Source organism: Carettochelys insculpta, chromosome 22 (genome assembly GCF_033958435.1).
Source record: "Carettochelys insculpta isolate YL-2023 chromosome 22, ASM3395843v1, whole genome shotgun sequence".
Lineage (NCBI taxonomy): Eukaryota > Metazoa > Chordata > Testudines > Carettochelyidae > Carettochelys > Carettochelys insculpta.
Window position 1 is genome coordinate 2,188,351 of NC_134158.1, and position 22,344 is coordinate 2,210,694.

The 22,344-nt window shown below is 53.3% G+C and overlaps 1 protein-coding gene across 1 annotated transcript; it reads right to left on the reverse strand.

Annotated features, from left to right (window-relative positions):
* Positions 1-14,378: 14,378 nt before the first annotated feature.
* On the reverse strand, positions 14,379-21,638 carry LOC142024796 (uncharacterized). The gene is given in 4 exon segments (XM_075017022.1): positions 14,379-15,012; positions 15,014-16,454; positions 16,456-16,492; positions 21,452-21,638. Coding segments are annotated over 4 exon segments (1,824 nt in total). The 3' UTR covers positions 14,379-14,853.
* Positions 21,639-22,344: the final 706 nt, after the last annotated feature.

Genomic DNA, 22,344 nt, shown 5'->3' on the forward strand with positions numbered 1-22,344 from the left:
CACACCAAATCCGCCTTTGAGCCGCTTGTTGGCGGCGAGGTCGGGGGTGCCGCAGCGATGACAGGCTCTGGGTGCTAAGGGGCGAGAGCGCAGTACCGCACCCTAAGGGTGAGGCCAGTTCGACACACACCCAATCCGCCTTTGAGCCGCTTGTCGGCGGCGGGGTCGGGGGTGCCGCAGCGATGACAGGCTCTGGGTGCTGAGGGGCGAGAGCGCAGTACCGCACCCTAAGGGTGAGGCCAGTTCGACACACACCCAATCCGCCTTTGAGCCGCTTGTCGGCGGCGGGGTCGGGGGTGCCGCAGTGATGACAGGCTCTGGGTGCTGAGGGGCGAGAGCGCAGTACCGCACCCTAAGGGTGAGGCCAGTTCGACACACACCCAATCCGCCTTTGAGCCGCTTGTCGGCGGCGGGGTCGGGGGTGCCGCAGGGATGACAGGCTCTGGGTGCTAAGGGGCGAGAGCGCAGTACCGCACCCTAAGGGTGAGGCCAGTTCGTCTCCCGCCCAATTTACCTCAGAGCTGCTGCCTTTGCTCTCTCAGTGTGAGTGATTCAGCGAGTGCCTCAGCAGGGCGGACCCTGCTGGGCGGACGTGGAATTGCTTCAGGGGATCTTCAAAAAGTCTTCGCCTCAGAGGCAGCTCTGCACCAAGGGCCCCGAACGCTGTGCGGCGCTGCCTTATATTCCCTGATCTCATACATTATTCATGACTCTATTTACATACAGACGTTCTGAAGGTCCTGCTTTCAAACAGGTCCTCCTCTCGAAGCTGCCTCACCTGTATCCAATGAGGAGCCTGGATTTCAAATCTATGATTTTTGAAACGTTTGTGAGTTCAGGTTACCGGTAAAACCAACTGACACAGAGTGACCGTTACAGAGGGCTGCTAACTGGCAGCCTATGTACCTTTTAGAGTCTACCTGCCCCGTAATGATATTAAAGGCCCAAGGCTCGTTTCCCCTGGACCACGGGGACGATTATGCCTGAGGGATGAAAAATCCCTGACACCAGGGACCCGGGGGCTGGCTCGTATGGGTGGGGAAGTCCAATCGCACAGTGAACAGTGGTAAGTGTGTCCCCCTCGTGTTAGTGAGTACTGGTAAGTGAAGCACTTGTTAAACGAGGGGTGAGTGTTAGTGCCACTTGCTGGGTGTGTCTGACAATCAGATGCAGATATTCTCGCGCTGTGAATTTGAGCACTAGGGTGACCGGATGCAGAGCTCCAGCTGTGCCCTGGCTGGTGCGGAATGAAGAAATAATCCCTTCCCTGGCTCTGCTGGCAGTGCCCCGCCCAGCGTCATCCCACACGCCCTGAGCCTTCTTGCTGCACATGCAGCTCTCAGCCGCTGTGATCCCCAGGGCCTTTTCTGCAGCCCTCTCCCTTCGCCAGGCGGTCCCCAGCCAGTGGTGCTGGGCTGGACGAACCCCAGGGAAGTGCGGGATTCTGCACTCGCCCTTGTTCAGCCGCTTCATATTGAAAGAAGCTGAAGAGCAGCACACAGTGAAGTGAGCGCGGTGCCACGGTCACACTGGACGCCTGGTGCTGAGCCAGAAACTGACCTCAGCTCTCATTCAAACAGCCACCCGGGGTCACAGGGAATGAAGAGAACAGGGCAACTTCCCCCTACCCGTTCCCTGTAGTCCAAGCTTCTGGCTGGTGGGGGTTTAGGGACAGCCAGCGCAAGAGGTTGTGTCCTGGCCAGCTTGGCTAATAGCCATCGCTGCTCCTATCTTCCTCAATGAGCTACTGAGCCCTTCTTTGAAGCCAGTTACACCTGTGGCTCTCACGCCATCCTGTGGCAGCAGATGCCTAGATTGGGTGAGAGAGGATTTCACTATTGGTTTTTTTAAGTCCTCCGGGTGTCACAGTCCAACGACCTCCCACTTGAGTTTCTCTTTCTACTCCATGCAGCTGACACACTGGTTTTCATCCGTGAACACTTCTGCAGAAAGAGATGTTAGTTTTTAAGGTCCTAGAATACAATCTATGGAGCTGCACATCTCAGAGAGCTAGAAGGGACCTCAGGATGTCACTAAGTCCAGTCCCTAACAATCCCTGACAGGCTTTTTTTAAGTTATTTGCCCCAGGTCTCCAAATGGCCCCTCAAGAACTGGGCTCACAACTCTGGTTGCAGCAGGCCAATGCTCAAACCACTGAGCTCTCCCCCCATGCTGGGCTCTGCCTTGCTGCTTCCTTTTGTTCGCCAATGTGTGTGTTCTCCTTAGTGCACATCTCTGAAAAGGGGCCCAGAACTCCAGCCACTGCTACCGCTGCCACCACCAAGATGCCGGGCCCTGGGGCACCTGCCTCCTTTGCCACCCCTGTCTGTGGGGCTGCCCCCGAGCAAAACCAGGAGAGGGATTAAAGGTGCTGGGTGGTCCTGGCTTGTTCTGAAAATCACCTTTCAGCTGCTGAGCTTTTATGTTCACCATGGGGCATTTCTGCTCTTTTCATTAAAATTCCACTTGCTAGTTGGGGGCTCCTGTGGAGGAGGTTCCAGCAGTACCTGGGGGGGTGTGGCAGGCTGGGGATTTTTGGGGAGCCAGGTGGGGTGGGTGCTGGGAGCAGGCTGGGCTGGAGGGTGCAGGGGGTCAGCTGTGGGCCAAGGAAATGTTGGGAGTGGGCCAAAGGGTGCAGGGGAAGCTGTGGCGCGTGACTGGAGGTGCCTGGGTGCAGGGCTGTGGGCGTCCTGCCACACGGCCGGAGCTGCTTTGCAGCAGACAGCCACACCTGCCCTGACACACGGCAGGAGCCGCTTTGCCGTGTGCAGCTGGAGGTACTGGTGGAGGAGGTGGCAGCGCTTCCAGGCTGCAGCAGCAGTAAGTCCTTAACTTGCCGGGGGAGTTAGGAGTCTGTGGTCAGGGGGGTGTTGGGAGCAGGCTGGGCGAGGGGGTGCTGCAGGCAGGGGGGGGAGCTCAGCAACGGGAGCGAGTGGTGGTGTGGATGATCAAGCCGGCCTGACCCTCCCTGCCATTTGCTGTGTGTTATCTCTTCTTGCTCACATGGTCGTCCGTGAGCCCACAGCAGCGGCAGCGCCAGCAGCCCACAGGCACCAGGCGGGCAGTGTGGACCCCCCGAATGTGATGGTGGATGTGTTGACTAGGCAGCTTCTGCCCCCTCATTCTGCAGGAGATGAGGGTCTGGGATACTTGGGTCTCCCCATTTGGCTAATCCAAATGGCGTCTGAACCACGATTTGGTCACCGGCGTCCAAGGGGCCCTGACTCCTTATGTCCCCCCGGGGCAGATACCCCTGTGAGAACCTTCCCCACCGCCTTGTGGGCAGGATCGGGAGAGCCAAAGGCTACGGGAGCAAACTCAGCCAGCAAGTGCGGAGTGGAGCCCCTAAGGCGGGTAGCAGGGAGGATTCGTCAAACCTGATTTCCGCATCTCCTTACAGTCACCTCAGTTCCAAACGTACTGACGTCTGTCCTTCCTTTGCATCCGACTGGGGCGACCCCGAGGGGCACGGTGCCCTTGGGCAGCGCACTTGCCCCAAACACTAGCCCAGGCCATGTGGCGTGTTGGAGGGTGCCAGCTGGAGAGGACTCTCCATCCTTGCTGGCAGCCTGGGTGCAGGGGCCGGGGGGCGGGGGGTAGACCAAAAACCAAAGTAGCTGTAACTGATTGCGGAAGCCATCTTGTATAGACGCCATTTCACAGCCCTTCCTCCCGCGCGCACAGGAGCCGGTCCTTTCCTTGACCTGTTTGGGAACGGCGGGAGGATGCGCTCTATGGAATGCGATAATGGGCTGTTTGGAGTTGGGGGTCCAGCTCCCCGGTACCTGTTTCTCTTTGCTGATACCAGTTTCTCTTTGGAAAGTGATTTACGCTGCTCTAACTGCCTCTGACACTGGGCGTTGTTTGCGTGAGGGGATAAAATACCAGAGTTCGCTGCACCAAGCAGCCTTGCTGGGCCTGGTTTTACTCCTGTCCCGTTTGGCTCATCTGTTGCCTGATTGAATTCAGTAAAGCTGAACGTTCGCCACCTACACAGAGACGTCTTGTGCTTCAGCAATCTGGAGGTTCCACCGAGATCCCAACACACCACTTGCCCGGACAGGGGGGGCCGGCACCCGACCTCCAAGCCTCTGAAGAGCGCTCAATAAAAGGTAAGGGGGATACCTGTTACAGAATCTCCCAGCAGGGGCTTGGGACTGGAGTGCTGGCGGCCGTCAGGGTAAGGGGGAGCTACGGGTTCCACCTTTGTGGAGCAGCTAACGTTCTGTGTGTGTCTGTCTCTGTCTTTCTCTATTAGGCCTGTTTTGTATGTCTCAGTTCCCAAAGGGCACGCCGGTGTCTCTCGTGAGGCAGCCATGCGCTGGGCCCTCTGTGTTCAGACACTAAAAGCTGGTGTGGTGCCACGACTCTCTTTCGGCACACGGAACTGTGGGAAGCTTTGTTGCCTCCCTCTGTTTCTGTTCTGAAGTAAGACTAACCATTAAAGATATCCCTAAGCCCGGGCAGACTTAACTCCCGCCAGGCGTCCTGCTGGGCTGGAGCGGGTGCCAGGAACACCCCCCCCACCTCCCCACGAGCCAGGGGGGCTTTGGTCCAGTGCCTCGCAGTCTGTAAGCCAGGTGAGCTTCGGTTCGGTGCCTTGCAGGGAGAGATCTTGTGAGCCAGGAGAAATTCGGTTCACTGCCTTGCACCCTATGAGCCAGGCGAACTTCCATTTGGTGCCTCACAGGGAGAAAATCAATGCTGGGGATAGGTCAGACTCCAGGAATGCCGGTACCCTCTAAAGGCCATCCAGCTGTTTTTATGTACACTCACTATGGGGAAATTACTTGCAAATTTCTAGAAAAAAGGAATTTTTATACCCGGGACAATCCCAAACTGCAGTTCCCTCTATTAGGTACCACTGATAGGGATAAAATCCCCCATTTAGGAGGCGCTCTTGAGGGTCATGGAGTGAAAACTCCCGATCAACAATGTTATCTGCCTTGTTATCATGGTATGAAGAGACTTGTAAAAGGCAGAACGAGTCTCGTTTAAGAAGTTTAAAAGATTCCTGGGAGAAACTTCAGTCAAAAATCAGACAGCTTGAAGGTGCAGATGTACAACACAAAACAGCAGACACACAGCCGAGTGCGCCATTTATGGGGCAATTGTATCCTTGCCTTCCAAGCCCTAACTCCCAGGACGATATGATGACATCGTTTGTTCTGCCTGGAATCCTCTACCTTGTCCAAACCCAGGTCCCCAGGCCCAGGAGGATCAAAGGGATTCAGGAGCCTCTGTAGAGAAGGAAGAAAAGGGACCCAGGGTGTACCTCATGACCTACCAGCCAGCCGCTGCAGCTACTATTGTCCTCAAGACACCACCTTCAAAGGGACAACCATTAGTAAGATGCATGGGGGGAAACACATAATAGCCCAACCACTCAAACTTTTCCTTTACGAGAAGTCCCAAACCCCCAAGGAGGGCGCATGTGGGTTTACCAACCCTGGACTAGAACTGAATTACGTGCTATGGCTAAAGACTTTCCCCCAGCAGAAGACGACCCGGTAAAGTTTCAATCAGAACTCGTGCTAGTGATCCGGTCTTATGACCCAAATTGGCAGGACCTCGATCAGCTTTTAAGGGTGATCTTGCCTGATAAGCAAAAAAAGCTCATAAGGAAAGCAGAGTGGCCAGCTGAGCCCATCCAAGGAGTGCCAGGGGCAGGAACTCATGATACTGAGCTTACACAAGCTAGAAACAGGCTGCTTGACAGTATCCTTAGTTTTTCCCAAGTGACCAGATGGGGTTAAAATTAATCTCTGCGAGCAGGAAGATAAGGGAACACCAGGTGCCTATTTGGAAAGGCTTACAAAGGTATCTGAGAGGCACTCTGGCAATGACAATCCGGCTGTGACTGCTCAACAGGCGCTGGGTGCTGCCTTTGTGAATGGATTAAACCCAGCTGTACAAAGACAGCTGAAAGGAATGACTGTGGGCTGGGAAACTAAACCTTTAGCAGACCTCTTAACAGTGGCAAACCATTTCAGCCAGCGCTTAAAGGCTAAACAGGTTAAAGAACCTAAATGTATGGGATTACAATCAATGCCCTCTGAATTACGCAGGGGTCGGGGCCGCTGTACAGAGCGACATCTGCGGGGCACCTATGGGACAGCAAGATGGACCCCACCTTGGTTTGCAGCTACAGCTGGCCGAGGCAGCCCAGTTACACCAGTGTGTACAACTGTTTGCCACTATTGCAAACAGCCTGGACACTGGGAAAGTCAGCGCCCACGTCACCCCAGGCCGACAGTCCCTGCAGTTCACAGCGCTGCACAGGCTCAGTTTAACTTAGTGGACTTTGAGAGCGAATAGGGGAGCCTGGAAGAGGATTGCAGCTTCTCTCTCGTATCTCCCCGTATTCCCCTGAACCCAGCTGGCGCTCTGACCTGCCAGGCTGCTGGACAAAACACCCAGGTTTTAGTAGACACGGGGGCCCGCAGGTCCAGCCTCCAAGTGTCGTCTTTCCCTGTTCCCCTTTCTGGCCAGGCGGTTAACGCCGTCGGCATTTCTGATCAAGTCGTACCTCACCCTGTCTCTGAACCCGTCTCCCCTGTACTGGGCCCGTTTCAGAGCAGGGCTCTTTCCTTCTCCGTCCTGCTCCCCCGGAAATCTATTCGGAAGGGATCTCCGGTGCGGGTCGCGCTGCACCATTTTCTGTGCTCCAGATGGGGTTTATCACGAAGTTCCTGCACAGCCAGGAGAGGAGGTGGAAGACCCCCTGCGGGATCCCACCGCCTCCCTCGTGCCTTCTATTCCCCAGCCAGATGCTGATCTTTTGGCCCAGGCACCCAACTGCTTGTGGGCCACCGCCCCAAACGAGGTGGGCAGAATATCAGCAGATCCCCTGTACATTTCGGTTAACCCTACCGAGCCCTTGCCCCGTTCCTCAGTACCCGCTGAATCCTGCGGCTGGGGCAGGGATTCAACCTGTCATTTCTGACCTCCTGGCCCAGGGGATTCTCACCCCCTGCTCAAGTCCTTGCAACACCCCCATACTGCCCTGAAAGAAACCGCGGAGGGACACCTGCCTTTGAGCGATCAGCTCCCTCGTTATCTCTCAATTGCCTATTACTCCCGACCCAGCCACAATTCTTTCCCCTAGTCCACCAGATTCCACCCACTTGACTGTGTTGCCCTCTCCTCTGCCTTCTCCAGTGTTCCGCTCCATCCCGACTGCCAATGCCTGGCAGCTTTTACTTATAAAGGGCAGCGATACTGCTGGACTCTTCTGCCACAAGGGTTGAGCGATTCTCCCACCTATTTTTCACAGATCCTGCAGAGGGACCTTGCTGAGATCATTTCCCCTCTGGCTCTGCTCTCATTCAGTGTGGAGATGATTTGCTTCTGTGCAGCCCGTCCCTCGAGGCAGGCAGAGCAGACTCGCTTCCACTTCTCGTTGCCCCAGCCAAAAAAGGGCACAAGGTGTCTAACTCGTTTAGCCAAAAGTCAGGTATTTGGGACAGGATCTCTCAGCAGGCAGCCGTCAGCTCTCTGATGACAGAATCCAGGCGACCCTTTCTGCCCCTAGACCTACTACCCCTTCGCAAATCCCTTCTTTCTTAGGCATGGCTGCTATTGTAGGCAATGGATGCCTCACTTTTCTCAACTCACCAAACCGCTCAAGGAGCTTACTCGAAATGCCACCCCCCTACTCCCATTCCTTGGGGCCCCCAGCAAGGCACTGCTTTCGCCTCCTTGAAACAAGCATTAGCGTCTGCTCCTGTTTTGAGTTTACCTGACTATTCCCGGCCTTTCACTTTGTTCTGTCATGCAAAGGAAGGATGTGCTATGGGTGTGCTGGTTCAGAGCCATGGTGAGAAATGCCGCCCTCTTGCCGATCACGGTACCTATCTTGATTCTGTGGCTGCTTCTTTCTCTCCTCGCCTTTGTGCAGTTGCAGCTGCAGCACGAATTTTAGAGCCAGCAGAGCCTTTGGTTTTACAATGTCCCTTAACGTTGGCTGTTCCTCACTCAGTGTCTGCGTTGCTCCTGAAAGGAAAAACTCAGCACCGTTCCAATGCTCGTCCTGTTAAATATGAACGGCTCCTTTTTGCCTCTCCTAACGTTTCAGGGGTTCGTTGTGCTTCTTTAAATCCCCCTACATGGCTCCCCGCACCCCTCGAGGGGGAGCCGCGTGATTGCTTGAAAGTTGTTCAGGCTGTCACGTCTCCTCCACCTGATCTCTCTGGAACCCCCGGGACAATCCTGACTTTATACTGTATACAGATGGTTCTTGCGTTTATAATCCTACTGGTACCTCAGTAGCAGGCTCTGCACTTTGTACTGTTTATGATGTTGTGGACTCTGCTCCTCTGCCTTCTGTCTCGTCTGCACAGGTGGCAGAGCTCGTAGCTCTCCCTCGCGCCTGTCGTATCGCAGCAGGGGTTTCTGCCGCTGTCTGTACTGACTCCCGGTGCGCTTTTGGTGGAGTTCATGATTTGGGCAGGCGATGGAAACAGCGAGGTTCTCTCACCTCCTCTGGACACGCTATAAAGAAAGGCCCTTATGTCGCTGCTCTCCTAGATGCTGTACTTTTACCGTCTGCTCTGGCTGTTGTTAAGTGCACAGCTCATTCTGCTTCCTCTGATGAAGCTGCAATAGGGAATGATACAGCCGCTTGGGCTGCCAGGGCAGCTGCCCTATGTCCTCCTCGGGCTGAAGCATTGTACCCCTCCCTTCCGATGCCATCTCCCGCGCCCTCCCTGTCGGAACCGGCCCTCCTGCAAGACCAAGCCCCTGAATCGGGAAAGCGGGAGTGGAGATTGCCAGGGTGCACCTTGCACCCAGACCACTTGTGGCGCAGCTTTGACGGCCACATTGTTGCCCCAGGTGTGGTCCTGTTACCTCACCTGGCTTCCGTGCTCCATGGGCTCTTGCACCTTAACAAAGGGGGGATGGTAGCAACTCTAACACAAAACTGGTTTGCTCCCAAATTCTCGCAAGTAGCCCAAGAGTACGGTCTGGCTTTCCCTGTCGGCCAAGCCCTCAACGTGGGAAAACCTGTACAGACAGTTCCGGCAACCAGACCCCCGCCTTTGGGGCCGTTCCTGAATTTGCAGATGCACTTCGTTCAATTGCCTCAACGTAAATCCTTTGAATATGTGCTGGTTATTGTTTGTTTGTTCTCAGGGTGGGTAGAAGCCGATCCACGCAGGAAAGCTGATGCCATCACAGTGGCTAAAAATCTTCTAAATCACCTCATCCCATCCTGGCGAATACCCCTTGTGATCTCCAGTGATGGCGGTACTCACTTCACTGGGCAAGTCATTCAGAACGTGGCAAAGTACCGCTCCATCCGACAGGCGCTACCCTGTCTGCCACACCCGGAGAGCGCGGGAGCAGTGGAAAGACGAAATGGGATTGTAAAGAATCAACTCACCAAAATACGTGAGGACTCTGGTTTAACTTCGGTAGAAGCTTCTCCCGATTGCCCTAATGAATACGAGAGCCGCTCCTAACCGAAAACCTGGGCTGAGTCCAAATGAGATGGTGTGTGGTCGGCCTATGAGACAGCTGAGCAGCCCAGAGATTGACCAGGCTGACATCACACTTGTCAAAGGAAGCACAGTTAGGTAGTGTCAGGAACTGATGAGGTGTGTGCAGTCCTGTCATTCACAGGTCAAGGACGCTTTCCTGGAGGCCCCGACTGAGCCGTGCCATAAACTGCAACCAGGAGACTGGGTCTGTGTCAAGGTCCACCAGCGTAAGACGGCCCTGGAACCCAGGTAGAAGGGCCCCTACCAAGTCCTTTTGACCACCCATACCGCTGTGAAGTGCAAGGTACTGCCCACCTGGATCCACACCTCCCACTGCAAACCAGTTCCAGCTCCTGCAGAGGTTAGTCCTGAAGAGGAGCCCCACAGACCTGGTACCAGCCATCCAGGTCCAGAAGCAGACGAGGATCAGCGCAGGCCTGGTACCAGCAATCCAGGTCCAGAAGCAGACGAACCTGAGGGACAGAGACTATCAAGGACGACCCAGGAAACCTGCCACAGACAGGTGAAGAAAGCTACCAAGTCCTGAAGAACAGCCAGATGGGGCTGGCCAAACAAATCCTGCTGAACTTATGTTTAGTTTTGTTTTTAATACCTAGTAGCTATAGCCGATGTGGCTTAAATATGGTTCATTAAAAGCATAAACCAAGTTTCCCTAGAATTTAATACGTCAGATTGTTGAATATGTTCTCATAGTTCTGTACATTCAGAAGGAGGGGTCCCAATGATTCCAGCCCTACTAAATAACACTCAGATGAATGGCACATGGTTTGATGAATTGGGTCAGAATGGCACACGGTATGATAAAGAGTTTAACGGCCTAGGGCATGTCTACCTGGCCATAACCTCAGTTGGAGAATACTGCTGGACATGCAGTGGCACAGGAGCCCACAGAATCATGGAGCTGGAAGGGACCTCAGGAGGTGATCTAGTCCAGCCCCCTCTTTCAAGCAAGATCAACCCCCACTAAGTCATCCCAGCCAGGACCTTGTCCAGCCAGGACTTAAAAACCTCAAGGGATGGGGAATCCACCACCTCTCTAGGCAACGCATTCTAGTGCTTCACCACACACCTGGTGAAGTAGTTTTTCCTAATATCTAACCTATACCTCTCCCTCTTCACCTTCAGACCATTACTCCTTGTTCTGCCATCTGACACCACTGAGAACAGTTTCTCACCCTCCTCTTTAGAGCTCCCCTTCAGGAAGTTGAAGGCTGCTATTAAATCACTTCTAAGTCTTCTCTACTGTAAACTGAACAAGCCCAAATCCCTCAGTCTCTCCTCATAGGTCTTGTGCTCCAGCCCCTTAATCATTTTTGTTGCCCTTCGCTGAACCTGCTCCAGCGAATCCACATCCTTTTTATACTGGGGGGCCGAAAACTGGACACAATATTCCAGATGTGGCCTCACCAGTGCCGAATAAAGAGGAATAATTCTCTAAATCTGAGAGTGGGGAAAAGCAAGTGTGAGATAAGCATTGTCCAAAATGGGGTTTGGTGTAAAATTAACACCTGGGAAAAAAATAAGGGCATCTTTGGGTACTACAAGAAGTGGATGATGAAACCCCAATGCGATGAAGCCTTAACAGCTCAGGTCAGCCATTATTTCAAATGTGGCTGAAGAGCATATAAACTCTGTCTACACACTGGAGTGGAACCTGCTATACTGGGGCAGCCTTCTCAGCCATTTGGGTAGTAGACCATCTTCCCGGTGGAAGGGTCTGAAACTACCGAGAGAGAACAAGGGAAACGTATTGGGGAGTCACGACCCCAGGTTTGGGTGTCGCCTTTGCGCTGAAGAAAATCTGGAGGAAGCTTTCGAGAAAGTAGCCAATGCTACAACCAAAGCCCTCCCAGCCATTGATAAGGAATTAGGAGAAGTTAGGCAAATGTTCCTCCAAAACCGAATGGCCCAAGATTACATCCTAGGGAGTAAGGGCGGGGTTTGTGCCGTGGTGGGAAAGGAATGCTGTGTGTATATTACAGACACTGGCAATAAAGTAGAGGAAGATGCCTCAGAAATTGAAAAGGCTGTGATGAGCCTGAAGCAGGAGGAAAGTTGGACCCTCTGGGGTTGGTTGGGAGGTTGGATTGGACATGTGGGAACTTAATTTTGCAAGCAATAGCATTAGTATTAGCAATAATCCTTTGTGTTTATTTCTGTTTCTTGCTGATCAAATGCTGTATTTCCTGTGCTCTAAAAGGAGCCAAACAGGCTCTTACCAGCAGGGAAGTGGAGCTAATGATTTTAAGGCATGATGAGCAAAGGAAAGAACAAGAGGTGTATGTAAATACTTTAATGAACATGTATATATGAAATGGTTTCTGAGATAGCCTTTTTAAGGCTAAAAGGAGAGAGTTGTGGAAACCATCTTGTATAGAAGCCATTTCACATCCCTTACTTCTGCATGCGCAGAAGAGCCTGTACTTTCCTTGACCTGTTTGGGAATGGCGGGGGGCTCTATGGAATGCGTTAACGGACTGTTTGGAGTCAAGACTCCAGCTCCCCGGTACCTGTTTCTCTTTGCTGACAACGGTTTCTCTTTGAGAAGTGATTTAAATTGCCTCTGACACTGGGCTTTGTTTGTGTGACGGTAAAAAAAACAAGCGTGAGCTGCATCAAGCAGCCTTGCTGGACTTGGTTTTACTAGTGTCCAGTTTGGCTCATCCGTTGCCTTACTGAATTCAATAAAGCTGAATGTGAGCCACCGAAACACAGAGAAGTCTTGTACTTCAACAGGCTCCTCAAGGAAGTCATTTTGTGGCACTTGGAGGAGGGGAGAGTGATCAGGAATAGTCAGCATGGATTCATGAAGGGCAAGTCATGCCTGACCAATCTGATTAGTTTCTACGATGAGAAAACTGGCTCCGTGGATAGGGGAAAATCAATGGATGTGATTTATCTTGACTTTAGCAAAGCCTTTGATATGGGCTTCCTCAATATTCTTGTCAGCAAGTTAAGGAATGTGGATTGGATAAATGGACGGTAAGATGGATAGAAAGCTGGCCAGAAGGTCGGGTCGAGTGGGTAGTGATCAACGGCTTGATGTCAGGATGGCGGTCGGTTTCTAGTGGAGTTCCCCAAGGTTCGGTTCTGGGTCTGTTCTGTTCAACATATTTATCAATGACCTGGATGAGGGGTTGGACTGCACCCTCAGCAAATTTGCGGATGACACTAAGCTAGGGGGAGAGGTAGATAGGCTGGAGGGTAGGGACAGGGTCCACAGTGACTTAGATAAACTGGAAGACTGAGCCACAAGAAATCTGATGAGGTTCAATAAGGACAAGTCAGAGTCCTGCACTTGGGCCAGAAGAATCCCAAGCATTGTTACAGGCTGGGGTCAGACTGGCTTAGTAGTAGCTCTGCAGAAAAGGACCGGGGAGTTGTCGTGGATGAGAAGCTGGACATGAGTCAACACTGTGCTGCTGTAGCCAAGAAGGCGAATGGCATCAAGAGGAGCGTTGCCAGTAGATCCAGAGAAGTGATTATTCCTCTTTATTTGGCTTTGGTGAGGCCACATCTGCAGTACTGTGTCCTGTTCTGGGCCCCAAAATATAGGAAGGATGTGGACACACTGGAGAGAGTCCAGCAAAGGGTGACCAAAATAATTAGGGGGCTGGAGCGTATGACCTGTGAAGAAAGGTTGAGGGAGTTGGGTCTGTTTAGTCCGCAGAAGAGAAGACGAAGGGGGAACTTGATAACAGCCTTCAACTTACTGAAGGGAGGCTGAAAAGAGGCTGGAGAGAGGCTGTTCCCCGTGGTCACCGATGGCAGAACACGGATCAATGGTCTTAAGTAGTGGTTGGGAAGGTCCAGGTTGAACATCAGGAAAAACTTTTTCACTAGGAGGGTGGTGAAGCATTGGAATCGTCTACGCAGGCAAGTAGTGGAGTCTCCATCCCTGGAGGTGTTTAAGTCTCGGCTCAACAGAGCCCTGGCTGGGCTGATCTGATGGGCTTGGTCCTGCCTTGGGCAGGGGGCTGGACTTGTTGTCTTTTTAGGTCTCTTCCAGCTCTATTGTTCTTTGATTCTATGACCACACAGAAAACAGACAACCACCACACAAGAAAGGGGTTGGCTGGGGATGCACCCTCACCCCCACCCAGGCCTGTCCCAGCCATGAGCATCCCACCTCCATGTGCCCTTGGGGACAGCTGCAGCTGCCTCCCCCCTAAGTTCATACAGGGACATGGTTGGCTGTTCCCCTCCATCAGGGAGTGAGGAGAAAGTGCACATTTGCTGCATTCCTCTCTGGCTGGGCAGTGCAGCGGACCGGACCGATGACCCTGGCCCTGCCCCAGGTGGGGGACATACACCGGTCCCCGGGTGTTCCTGCTGGAGCTGCCGCAGCCAAGTAGAGATGGATCTCATTTTGGCCCAAAGCTGCTGCAGTGACAGTGGGCTAGGACAATGGTCTCTCTCCAGAGTCCCCATACACTGACCCCCTCCTCTCCAGACACACCTGGAGCAACAACTCAAGTGAAGCATTTTCAATTTATTTAATAAAAAAAGAAGACACCAAAAATTAATCAAGTTGAGGTTCTGAACAAATACCAGTGTGTCTAGTTCTTTTATAAAGGAGCATGGGTTAACGTAGGAAGGAGTAGACTTTATTTTAGTTCCTTGAATGACTCCATAACATCACACCCTTGAGGAATGGAAAGCAGTGGCCGTGTCTACACTAGCCCCAAACTAATGAAGCGGTGAAATGCATATTCAGTGCTTCATTAGCATTCGAGCGGCCGCGGCACTTTGAAATTGACGCGCTTTGCAGCCGCACGGCTTGTCCGAACGGGGCTCCTTTTTCAAAGGACCCCACCTACTTCAAAGGGGACTCTGAAGTAGGAGGGGTCCTTTCAGAAAGGAGCCCCATCGGGACAAGCCGCACGGCAGCGAGGCATGTCAATTTCAAAGTGCTGCGGCCGCTCGAATGCTAATGAAGTTCTGAATATGCATGTCAGTGCTTCATTAGTAAACTTCGAAATGGCCATTTGCGTGGCCATTTCGACGAGTGGGGCTAGTGTAGACGTAGCCAGTATGTTAGTTAATGGGGTTCTCACTGACTTTTTTTGCGCAGTGGCCCAGCTTCAAAAATAGTGACAAAGAGAGAGTTACCGGATTTCTCTCCTGTGTGAATTCTCTGGTGATCAATAATGTCCAAGCAGCCACTGAAAGTTACCCACATGAGTGCAATCATTCGGTTTCTCTCTTCTGTGAGCTCTCTGATGATTGACAAGAGGTGAGTGTTTCCGAAACTTGTCCCACACACAGAACAGCTGAAAGGTTCCTCTCTGCTGTGGGTTTTCTGATCTGTAAGATTTTAGTGCTGACGAAAGCTTTTCCCACAGTCAGATCAGCTGAAAGGTTTCTCTCCAGTGTGGGTTCTCTGATGATGAACAAGATTTGAGAGCTGACAAAAGATGTTCCCACAGTTGGAGCAGGTGAAGGGTTTCTCTCCTGTGTGGGTTCTCCTATGTTTAACAAGGTTTGACCTCTGTGTGAACTTTTTCCCCACAGTCACAGCAGCTATAAGGTGTCTCTCCTGTGTGGATTCTGCAATGACTTTTAAGGCTTGAGGACCATGAGAAGCTTTTCCCACAGTCAGAGCAGCGGAAGGGTTTGTCCCCGGTGTGGGTTTTCTGATGATCAACCAGATATGAGCGTTGACTGAAGCTTTTCCCGCAATCAGAGCAGAGAAAGGGTTTTCCCCGGGTGTGGATTCTCAGATGTTGATCAAGGCCAGAAATGTCACTAAAGCATCTCCCGCACTCAGAGCAGTTGAAGGGTTTCTCCTCTCTGTGGATACTCTGATGGGTGACCAGGTTTGCACTCCTGCTGAAGCTTTTCGCACAGGCAGTGCAGTGATAGGGTTTCTCTCGTCTGTGAATCATCTGATGGGTGAGAAGGTTAGAGTGTCGCCGAAAGCTTTTCCCACAGTCAGAGCAGTGGAAGGGTTTCTCTCCTGTGTGGGTTCTCTGATGATCAATAAGAGCTGAGCGCTGACGAAAGCTTTTCCCACACTCAGAGCAGTGGAAGGGTTTCTCTCCTGTGTGGGTTCTCTGATGATCAATAAGAGCTGAGCGCTGACGAAAGCTTTTCCCACACCCAGAGCAGTGGAAGGGTTTCTCTCCTGTGTGGATTCTCCTATGATTAACAAGATGTGACCTGTGTCTGAACCTCTTCCCACAATCAGAGCAGTTATAAGGTCTCTCTCCTGTGTGGATTCTGCAATGACTTTTAAGACTTGAGGACCATGAGAAGCTTTTCCCACAGTCAGAGCAGTGGAAGGGTTTCTCTGCAGTGTGGGCTCTCTGATGATCAATAAGAGTTGAGCGCTGACGAAAGCTTTTCCCACACTCAGAGCAGCTGAAGGGTTTCTCTCCTGTGTGGATTCTCCTATGATTAACAAGGTGTGACCTGTGTCTGAACCTTTTGCCACACTCAGAGCAGTTATAAGGTGTCTCTCCTGTGTGGGTGATGCAATGACTTTTAAGACTTGAGGAGCATGAGAAGCTTTTCCCGCACTCAGAGCAGTGGAAGGGTTTCTCTCCAGTGTGGGTTCTCTGATGATTAATAAGACCTGAGAGCAGCTGGAAGCTTCTCCCACAGTCAGGACAGATATTGGACTTCTCTCCTGTGTGGATGGTACAATGACTGTTAAGACTAAACCTTTTCCCACAGGTTTTCTGTTGTTCGCTCTCTTTAGTGTTTCTCACACCTCTGCTTCCATGGCTGGAGTTATCCTGCCCCTCCCCTGCATGGTTTCCCTGCTGCCTTTCTGGGCTACGCTGACTCTCACAGGTCTCTCTGTGCTCAGGACTCTGAGAAACACGACCTTCAGAGCTTCCCAGGAACATCCCACAGGCGGCCACTTGCTCTGGTTCTTCCAGCTGAAGATTCTCCTCGTTGCTCTTGAGCAGCATCACCTCACCTGCTGGGACACAGAGAGAACCAAACAGTGTCAGTCCCTGTGCTGAGCTGAAAGGAAAACTCTGAAAGGGAACAGAAAAGGGGAAACGCAGCCAACAGCTGATAGAAAGATTGAAATAACATGAACTGAGCTGCTCCTCCTTCCTCACAACCCTTCCCCAGAGGAGGAACCCCAGCCCTGCCCCCACCCTCTGGCTAAGGCTGATGACAGGCTGAAGGCTCAGTCAGTCTGGATGAAAAGGCCCAAGTGACATCTAGGAGGACACGGAAATCGGTTTCTGAGTCACTTTAGCTCACTGCTCACCTGTGTGGGGGTCGCTGATGATCTCCCCTTTCTCAGAGCCCTGGAGATCTGGGACCCCCAGCGCCTCCCCTCGCTCCACCCAGGAGATCACATCAGCTTTGGGAACTGGAAATCCTGCTTGGGGAGCAACTAACCAAGTGCTGATCTTGTTCAGGAAGGTCCAGGCCATTACTTCTTCTAGCCCCAGGATCTGAGCCGCCCACCCAGAGAGGCTCCTTCTCCACCTGGCACAGGCCGGGCTCTGGATGGTACAAGATCCCATGACACACTCACCTGGGGTACAGGTGCCTCACCCCTGCCTCGGGAATGGCCCAGCTCATTTCTGGGGGAGCCGAGTGCTCTGCTGCACTCTCTAGGGTACAACTCAGCCTCCCGCTTGACCTGTTCCATCCCCCCATCCCAGCGCAGGACAGGACCACCCAGCTCAAACAAGACACTCGATTTGGTGTTGTTTTTGTGGATAAAACTAACACAGCTACGCCCAATGCCTGGCACCAGGCAGGCTCTGAACTTAGCCACATGGACTGGGAACCCCTCATACCCATGAAAAAGCCTGCACAGATACAGACACCATCTTCCTCGCCAAGTGCAAATGGATGGACGTCCCACCCAACGGGCTGAAGGTGGAAAAACTCACTGCAACCGACACACTGCACGGACTGTGTCGAGAGATTGGTCACACACTCCCACAGACCTGAGGAACCACCTGTTCAGCATCCTGTGCAGCAAACAGGGAAACATCACAAGGAGCTCTCAAATCTGGAGCCTCTCCGAAAAAACAGCCTCCCACACAAACGCCCAGGTGGCTGGACTTTACTGAAAGGAGACAGGAGAGTCACAACGCCCACTGCTCTTCTCTACAGGACTGTAAACTCTCTCACCTCCTACTTGCCGCATGGGGCCACAGTAGTGGTACCCGTAACTCACCCGGCATCGTTGTCAATCTATCCAACCACACACACAGCCCAGCAGAGGAGTCTGTCCTATCTCAGGGACTCTCTTTGTGCCCCACCACCCTCACAAACATGACACAGTTCTGTGGGGATCTGGAACCTCATCCCAGTTTTGCCAGGAATACTCTCCAGGAGCACTTTCAACAAGACTCTGAACAGCCCTACAGGCACCATCACACCTAGAGTACAAGAAGAAGAATTGTGCGTGGAATCCTTCCTGGCAATCAAAACGACAGACTGGACGTATACCTAGAGCGCTTCCGCTTCTGTGCGCAGGCAGAAATTGTGGCAAAGTGACACTGCTTGTCCCACGACCTCAGCCGTGCGGAATGCAATGTCACCCACAGCCTCAGAAACAGCTCTGGCGCTGTCATCCAAGAGGCTGACAAAGGAGCTGCTGTTGTCATCATGAATAGGTCAGACCATGAAAAGGAGACTCCCAGGCAGCTCTCCAATACCACCTTCTACAGGCTACTGTCCTCTGATCCCCCTGAGCAGCACACACAGAAACTGCACCGTCTGCTCAAGACACTCCTGACAAAAGCGCAGGAACAGATCTGCACAGGCACACCCCCAGAGCCCCAAGACCCATAAATCCAGACATTCTGGAAGCACCATCAGCTCAGGAATTGGCACTCTCATTGCAGCCTTGTCCAGCTATGGGGACTCTCGACTCAAGCCGTATGTTACCAGCACTCCGAGCTATCTTTGAAACACCACTGACTTCCTCAGGAAACTGCTAGGCACTGGTGATCTTCCTCAAAACACCATCCTGGTCACCATGGATGTGCAGGTCCCTTACACAAAAAAACCCACGTGAAGATGGACTTCAAGCCGTTTGGAACAGTATCCCTGATGATGCCACAGCACAAGTGGTGGTGGAGCTTTGTGACTTTATCCTCGCAAGTATTTCAGATTTGGGGACAATTTATACCTTCAAATCAGTGGCACTGCAGTGGGCACCCGCCTGGCCCCACACTGCGCCAACATGTTTATGGCTGACCTGGAAGAGCTTCCTCAGCTCTCGACCCCTGGTGCCCCTCCTCCACTTGAGCCACATTCATGACGTCATCATCGTCTGGACCCGTAAGAAAGAGGCTCTTGAAGAGTTCACTGTGATTTCAACAGTTTCCAAACCATCATCAACCTCAGCCTGGAATGGTCCACACAAGAGATCCACTTCCTGGACACTCCTGTGCACATAAGTGATGGTCAGATAAACACAACCCTATACCAGAAACCCAAGGACTGCTATGCTACCTCCATGCCTCCAGCTTCCATCCAGGGCACACCACATGATCCACTGTTTACAGCCAAGCCCTAAAGGTACAACCACGTTTGCTCCAATCCCTCAGACAGAGACAAACACCTTCAAGACCTTTACCAGGCTCTCCTGAAACTACAATACCCACCTTAAGAAGTGAAGAAACAGACGGACCGAGCCAGACGTGTACCCAGAAGCCACCTGCTACAAGACAGGCCCAGCAAAGAAAACAACACAACACCACTGGCCATGAGCTTCAGCCCCCAACTAAAGCCTCTCCAGTGCAACATCCATGACCTACACCCCATCCTGGACAATGATCCTTCACTCTCAAAGAACTTGGGAGGCAGGGCTGTTCTTGCCTGCGGCCAGCCTGCCAACCTTAAACAAATTCTCACCAGCAAGTATAGACCACAACACAGTAACTCACAAACCAAACCTTTCGACAAACCTCAGCGCCAACTCTACCCACCAATGACACCACCACACCTGCTAAACCGGGGTTGTGAGTTCAATCCTTGACGAGGCTATTTAGCAATTGGGGTAAATAGATGCTATAGACAGTGCTTGGTGCTGCCAAGAGGGCAGGGGAGTGGACTGAGATAACCTCTCGAGGTCCCTTCCAGTTCTCGGAGATGTGTATCTCCACTTATATTTTAATTTTATTTGAACCAGCGGGGCTTATTCGCCTGCACATCTAAACTGGACAGTCTCTACGTAAAAGAATAAATGGATGCAAATAAGATATCAGGAATGGTAATATACAAAACCTCCCGGGACGCTCAGGAGCAGATTTAAAAGTAGCCATCCTGCAACGCAAAAATGTCAAAAGCAGACCTCAAAGGGCAACTGCAGAGCTGCAGTTCACTTGCAAATGTGACACCATCAATTTAAGACTGAACAAAGACCAGGACCAGCTGGCCAAGTTGAAAAGGAGTTTCTCTACTCTGGCTGTTCACATCGCCACATCCTCCATGACTGAATTGCTCTCACTGACTCCGGCCTTCTTCTTGAGTGGGTCTCCCTCCTTTTCTTGTGCCTGTATATTTTTACTGACCTCTGGAATTTCCACGTGGTGCATGTGGTGAATTGGGCCTTTGTCCACAAAAGCTGATGCCCCAGAAAATCCCTTAGTCTATAAGGTGCCACAGGACTTCTCTGTGTTTTTGCTCGACTCAAAACGTGAGCTCAGTGAGGGCTGGTAGGGCCGAAACCGAGGCCCCAGGCAGGGCTCAGACTGCAGCTGCCACATGGCAGGTCACTAGAACTTGGAGAGAAAGGCTCTGGCAGAGCTCTGGCTCCACAAGGGCTCTGTCCTCAAAGCTCCTGGCTGGGGCCTGGTTCCTCTGGCTCTTTGGCTCTGATGCGCTGCTTGAACCAGCAGGAGGCAGAGGAAGTTGTCTGAGCAGTGAGGTGAGTCCTGGGCTGGCTGCTTCAGATCCTGCCCAGGCTCCTGCTCTGCGGCCCCTGCCTGCCTGTTGCTGGGTGGGCCCTACCAGCGACCCACAAGAGCTGCTGCTCCTGCAGCCGGCCATGGCGGTGTTTGGCTGTGCTGCTCTCTGTGGGATGTGGCTGTTGTTGCAGCTGGGCTCCCCCTCAGCTGCCTCAGTTCTACTCTGCCAGCAGCAGCTTCTCTGCGTGATTTGACACTTTCCTCCTGCAGCACAGGCTTGCTGCTGACTCACGTTCCAGCTGCACCCGGTGCTGTTTCCCTTGGTGCAGGAAGGCGACTGGCAGAAGTGCGGCTGGAGGGGGTTAGTTACAGCCCCCGTCTCTGCCTCTCCTGCAACCTCCTGCTGAGATTCTAGCTGAGCTTTTGCCTTCACAACTTTACTCCTCACTGCCCAGGTTTAGCCCCACTCTGTGTCACATGACCTAACTGGGCACCTCCGAACCATCTTCAAAACCCCCCAATATCGATGAAGGCCGAGGACGCTGAATGAGGTGTGTTATGAGACCTACGGGGAGTGACACTGAATCCCAACTCAGGCACATGTTACTCATAACTGGTTTGTCCTGTGTCTGGTTCCCAGCAGTGACTCCTAAGAAAGCAAACTACTGTACATGGGAGAGCTGGTGCGCCTGTCTGGGAGTTTGTGTTTCATTATTCAAGAACTCGCCCTAAATGGTTAGAGCCAGCAGGGGTGCAGCACACTGGCCCCAGGGGTACCCTGCAGGGACTCAGAGCAGCCGGACCCAGCCCTACAGCTCTGGTACCCGCCGCTCCTGCCAGCGTCCCTCCACTCACACCTCCAGACAAGGCAGATGGTGGGAAGCACATGGAGACCTGGGCTGTGGGAAGAGCAGCATCACTGCCATGTTCCTGAACCTGCTTCCCCTGGGAGGGGCTGTGGAGGGGACAGTCTCTCACAGGGGACCCAGTGATTCCTGGGGCTCACACTCCTGACACTGGGAACAGGGAGTGACCCTGAACCAAAGCCAACCCAGCTGCTGCGAAGCCCACACAGCCTGTGACACCCCCGGGGACAGGACTCCTCACCCAGCCAGCGCACGGTCTGGTAATTCTCCTGCATCACCTCCCTGTAGAGGGCTCTCTGCCCCGGGGCCAGCAGCCCCCATTCCTCCTGCGAGAAACACACAGCCACCTCCTCCAAGGTCACCTTCTCCGCCACTGCCAGGTCCTCGCTCTGTCTCTGCAGGTCCGGGGCTGCGCTGGAGCCAGACATGGGGGCTCTGCACCTGGCAGGGGAAAAGCGCAATGGAGACACTTCAGACGGGGCTGGAAGCGGCTCCGCATCCCCCGGCTCCCCACACGCGCTCCCTGGGGCACACGCGCTGCACACGCACATTTGGGGAAACGCTCGAGTCTCTCAGAACCACCTCGCACAAGTCAGATCCCAAATCCGTCCTCGTTTCTCTCCGGACGCGGCCTGAGCCCCAGCACTGCTGCGCACTGGAGTGTGTCCCACGGACACGTCACGTGGTTAGTGACACCCCACGGGGACAAGCCCGGAGGAAGGGAGCAGCTGAAGGGACAATGAGGGTCACTGAACTGCACCGCGGGGGAGCACCGGCACCGTGCGACGAGCGCCCGGCCCCACTGGGGAACCGGGAGGGGGTGGACACAAGCCACCGCACAGGCTGTGCGGGTAAAACTCTCCGCAGCAGGCGGCTGCCCCCGGCCTGGCTCTGCGCCTGCGCGGGAGACGAATCAGTGGCCGCTCGTAGCTCCAGCCACGCCCCCCCACCGCGGGCTGCGTCAGGGGCGAGCAACACCCGGGAAGGGGGAGGGGTCCCTGCATCGAACCTGCCAAGGGCTCGTCCTGTGTGTCCCGCCTCTTCCCGCCCCCCGCTCCCATTGGCCGAGCTGCCTGTCAGCCATGCCCCGCCCTCTCCCATTGGCTGAGCTGCCCGGCCCGAGCTCTGCGCCCG